General features: G+C 32.5%; 1 protein-coding gene across 1 annotated transcript; it reads right to left on the bottom strand.

The window, feature by feature from the left end:
* Positions 1-3,631: 3,631 nt before the first annotated feature.
* On the bottom strand, positions 3,632-4,929 carry LOC137722834 (protein SHI RELATED SEQUENCE 3-like). Its single transcript, XM_068461940.1, has 2 exons — positions 4,437-4,929; positions 3,632-4,168 (listed from the first exon to the last, which is right to left on the bottom strand). The coding sequence occupies exons 1-2, from the start codon at positions 4,741-4,743 to the stop codon at positions 3,774-3,776; spliced, it is 702 nt and encodes a 233-aa protein (XP_068318041.1). The 5' UTR covers positions 4,744-4,929; the 3' UTR covers positions 3,632-3,773.

The following is a 4,929-nucleotide window of genomic DNA, read 5'->3' as shown; positions in this document are numbered from 1 at the left end:
CGTCATCCTAATAACTATCTTGTAATCTAGGGTTTGTGAAGAAGCAACAATGAAACAATATTGACAAATGCAGAGGAAGCAGAAGTCGAAAAGAAGAAGAGAAAAGATCTGACTTCATTAACCGCCTAAAGTGAATGCAAAAGATGCTATATATAGCTTTCAATCTTACTTTCTTTTTTTTTTGGTCAAATGATAGATTTTGTTAGATTAGTTACCGACGGAGTTTGAACCCACACCATCATGCAAGAGCTCATCACCTTTTCATCACTATGGTAAAGGACCACTTGCTAGCTTTCAATTTTACTTAGCTACTAAGCTATTACACTGCTTAATCTTTAAGAAACTAACATACAATTGACAAGTGGATCAAGCACACCCGTTATGTCTGTTATTACATCCATGAACTCAAGATCTTGTGAAACCTAATTAAGCACAGAGTCTGTTTTGTTGGCTCGATTGTCGCCGGCAGCGCAAAACACCATGACATTGCATGCAAATCGATCACATCAGTCCAGCACTTGAATGGTTTGTTTTTATATTGAACTTGTATGTGTCATTTCTAGGTTTTGGTTACAAGAATATTCATATTTTCGCTGAAATTGCAAAGTTTAACATTCTGTTCTGTAATTAATTAGGTTTTATTCCACAGCAGAAACTAGTGGCGATAAGAATATCATAATGATCATGTATCTTGTGTTTATATAAATGAGTCACTTGTAAAAGGATGTGCTAACTAGTTTGTGGATTTACAACTTTATGCTGATGTTTTCCAGCATAATTTATGAAGGACTGCTTGTTAGTTTAATTAACAAAGTCAACCATTGTTCTAAACTTCAAACTGAAGCACAAATTAAAGCAGCCTTTCTGTGATTAATGTATAGTTTTTCATTGACAAATCAGTAGATTAATATATATACACATAAGTATATACAATGAATATACAGTTTTTCATTGTGAACTCTACTATTTACATGAAGAAATTAAAAAATAACGTCTATTAATCTTGTCATCTAGCTAGCTAGGTTAGTCAGTAGTCATTGAAAGCAGATTAATTAGATAGGTTAGGAGAAAATTGGGCTAAGAGCGAAAGCCGTATCCGACCTTTATCACCACTTATAGGCCTTGTTTGGTATATATAATTAGATTGGGATCGATAATATACTATTTAAGGTATGTTTAAAGAACAAATGAATTGTGACCAATTTGGAGGTACGAGATTGATTACTCAAGAAAAAAACGTAAGCATTCAAATCCTCCGGGAGGATTAAAAATGAGAAATTTCTTCATGTCTCCTCTCAAAATGAAAAATCATTCTTATCTACTTTCAATATGCCTTGAACTTAAAAGATTATCCATTCCAGTTCGATCCTTTATACCAAACGAAATGATAGTTTGTCCTCCGTGTGTATGCAAAACTAAAGAATAAGAGCAATATGTCATATATATGATTTCAGGCGTCTTTTGGGGGGTTTAATTAATTTGGGGCTTGCATGTGGTTCGTGACGCATGTCAATGTATCATATGCTTTCAGGATGACAAGGTTTATTATAACCTAAAAAAGAAAGAAGAAGGGGAAAAAAAAAGCAATCACAAACCCTTTTACTCAAAAGCTATAAAGATTGTCCTACCTCATGCATTATTTGTTATTTTTCCTCCTAAACTTGCCAACCTTTTCAATTTCATACGACTACAATTAGCAAGTAATTTGGAACCTCCTTGATTATAAGGGAGAAGCAATCCGGTATGGATTCCTTCCTACACCATGAATATAGAGCCACTGCAATGATCAAAAATAATTTTTAATATTTATACCTGCAATATTGCCTCTATCTTTTTCAAGTACTAAGGATATATTCCAGAGCTAGTGCCTTTGAGAAGTATATATCTTTTCCTGTATTTATTAATGTGTGAATGTCTTTTTAGCATAAAAGATTAAAAAAATTAGGCATGGTGTTTATTTAACTAATTAGTGCTTTCTTATTAAAGTCCCAGTTCATAATAAGATGCTCCAACCATATGAGTCTTTTTTATGTACTTTTAATTATAAAATATCTCCCTTATGGGGTTAGCTTTATGCATGGTTCTAGGTCTATATGTATAGGGTTATGATTCCCCTCAAAGGATCAACAATCCCTTAATTAACTTTGAAAAAAATTAGTACATAATTATACAATACCCACTTTGAATAATCATTAAAATTTAAGTATGCATGTTAGTGCTGCACTTTATACAAATTGAAACTTGTAGAGACATGTTTTTTCAAGAAAAAATAAGAAACAATATTAATTAATGCATTAATAAGAAACAATATGTGCATTTTGTATAGTATCGATCCGAATTATTAAAATAAAAAAAAAAACCAGCTTTTGAGCAGCAATTCGTTAATTCTATTATTCTATATGGGCCATGATTCAGGCCTCTGAGATCGTGTCTCTGTATGTGTACATTTTCTTGGATATTTTGTTTTGTATAAATTATATGTAGTTTCATGCACATGCAAAGTACTTGAGATATTTATAAAGCAAAGACAAGCTTCAAATCTTTGTAAATTTGTCCAGACATTGCTTCAAACCGGCAAAGAAACGGAAATGCTGGAGAAAAGTGGTTTCGAAGTTCATAAACAATTACAGTTCACAAGTATAATTAACCTTGAAGATGAGAATTAGCCATAAACAAATAGCAAGAAGACAAATTTCAAAATGTTCCTGTATGCAGTTGCAGATTGCGGACATACACAACATTTCACAGAGAATATTATCACATAATGTAAACATTGAATTTTGAAACAAAAATAAGTATAAATAAATAAATAATTAAAGCTGATCTAGCTTCTTCTTTATTTAATTTATGTATTTCTTACTCTTTTTTTTTTTTGGTTAACATGTCTTTCTTACTTTGGTATATATAAATGTGCTATATATAAATTTACAATGACACATACCATGTATCTTGCTATTATATAGCCTATTAATCAAAGGAGAGATTTGTTCTTTACTCACTTTCATTATTTACACTCCAATATTTGGTTGAACATATATGTAGTAGAACCTTTCTATAGTAATACTCTATATATGAATAATCTCTTTATAGTCATAAACTTTTTGGTCCCAATTTGGGTCAGTTATGTTTAGGAATAAACTCCACTTAGTAATAAGTTATAATATTTTTAGGTCTTGTATTAGGAAGCTTGCCTCCATATAGATGTAGTAATAATTATCAATGAGTACAAAAATATGTCATGTCACAAATAAAAGTTTAAAATGAACTAAGAAAAATTCTATAATTGTTTGAGACAATGTTTTATTTTTTAGAGTTCATGTCTCGCCTTGCGGGTATCTAATACCTTGTCAACATGGACAAGTTCTTGGTGAAATTATAATGTTTCTGGCTTATCTACATAGAAGCATTAAGGAGAGCACTACATAGATACATGCACCAGATTAAATATTGAGTGTTTTTCTTTATCCAATGTTACATTTTAGAAATTGACATGCTCGACTAATAGTTTTTTGTATCTGTACAATCTTCATTAACGATAACTAAATAAAAAATTAATACCATTTGGGTACACCTTTATTAAGTAATAATCTCCCAAAATTTATACAATTGGTTTTGATTCAAACACTATGACTACATAAATATTTTATTGTATAATTAAAAAAGTTTAAAATCATCGTATGAAAACCATATTATACCAGAATTATTACATAATTAATATGTATACTTATTTTTTAATTACAAGAACCAAGTACATAGAACCTAGTTAAGGCTCATTATTTTGGGTTAAGGAAAAATTGCGTACCAGGCATGAAAGCATTAAAGGGAATCAATGGATATGAAGAAGGAAGTTGACGATGATATGGCACTTGATGATCTGCAGCGGCTGATGAAGTAGAAGCAGTAATATTCGAAGCAGAAGCAGCACCACTAATAAAATTGCTGGTTTGCTTATTCATTACATGCTGGGAGCTGGAGCTTTGGCCAGCTGCAGTAGTGTAATTAGGGCCCTGATCATAGAGTATACCTTTGAATACATGCCCTCCGATTACCACACTTGTCTGATAAGCGTGCTGATTGACCGTATCCTCCACGGAGCTCACTCGAACACACCGAAAAGTGGCCATGGAATTCACGTCTGCTGGAAAATTGTTAACCTGTTGATCTTGCCCTAAAATACACAACCCTTGTTATCAAAATGAAACATATATATATATATATATATATATATATATATATATATATATTAAAATTGATGTTCATTTATTAAAAAGAATCGGAAAAATTATATCGATGTATTTTTCAGAAGAAAGTACAATATTCCTAAACAGTGGTATAGTGCTAGTAAGAGTAAAGGGAAAGAACACTGTTAGGGTTAGTACATAGTCAACCTCCTCAAGAAAAATCGTGATCTATATATATAATTAAATAGTAAGTACCAGATGAAGAGGGATTGGTGATGACGTGTCCGGCTGCTGGCCTCCTCCTAGGGTTGTAGTTGTGCCCTTGATGAAGGTGAGCTGGGTGCTGTGGATCAATAGAAGGAAGCTGTTGGTGATGAGTATGGCGCCTTCTGTAGACAGGAACCCAAGTACTCTTGACGTGAGTTTGGCAGTGAAACCCTTTGCTCTTACAGCAAGTCCTGCATCTGAAGTACGCACACTCCTTCTTTGCTTGATTCCCACAGTCTTGGCATCTGGAACCCATTATTTCTTTTTCTCTTCCTCCTCTTCCTTGCCTCACCATCTTAATTTCTTCATCTCTATCTTATAATTAAGAGTTGTAACCCTTAATTATATATTAAAATCATTCCATGTGTAATTATGATGATTTTCAATCGGAGTGTTTGGGGGTTCTGGGTTTGATTTGTGTTTATGGATTGGTCGTGTGAGGCCAGAAGCTTTTTTGCTTGTTAAGTGGTAGACAATTAGT

Source organism: Pyrus communis, chromosome 2 (assembly GCF_963583255.1).
Source record: "Pyrus communis chromosome 2, drPyrComm1.1, whole genome shotgun sequence".
Lineage (NCBI taxonomy): Eukaryota > Viridiplantae > Streptophyta > Magnoliopsida > Rosales > Rosaceae > Pyrus > Pyrus communis.
Note: the sequence above shows the minus strand (reverse complement) of the source record. Positions and strands in the feature narration are given on the sequence as shown.

Excerpts from the sequence above, each read along its gene's own strand:
- LOC137722834 (XM_068461940.1), bottom strand. The coding sequence starts at position 4,743 with ATGGTGAGGCAAGGAAGAGGAGGAAGAGAAAAAGAAATAATGGGTTCC. Across the intron at positions 4,169-4,436 it reads CACCAATCCCTCTTCATCTG|GGCAAGATCAACAGGTTAAC; the intron begins GTACTTACTATT and ends TGTGTATTTTAG.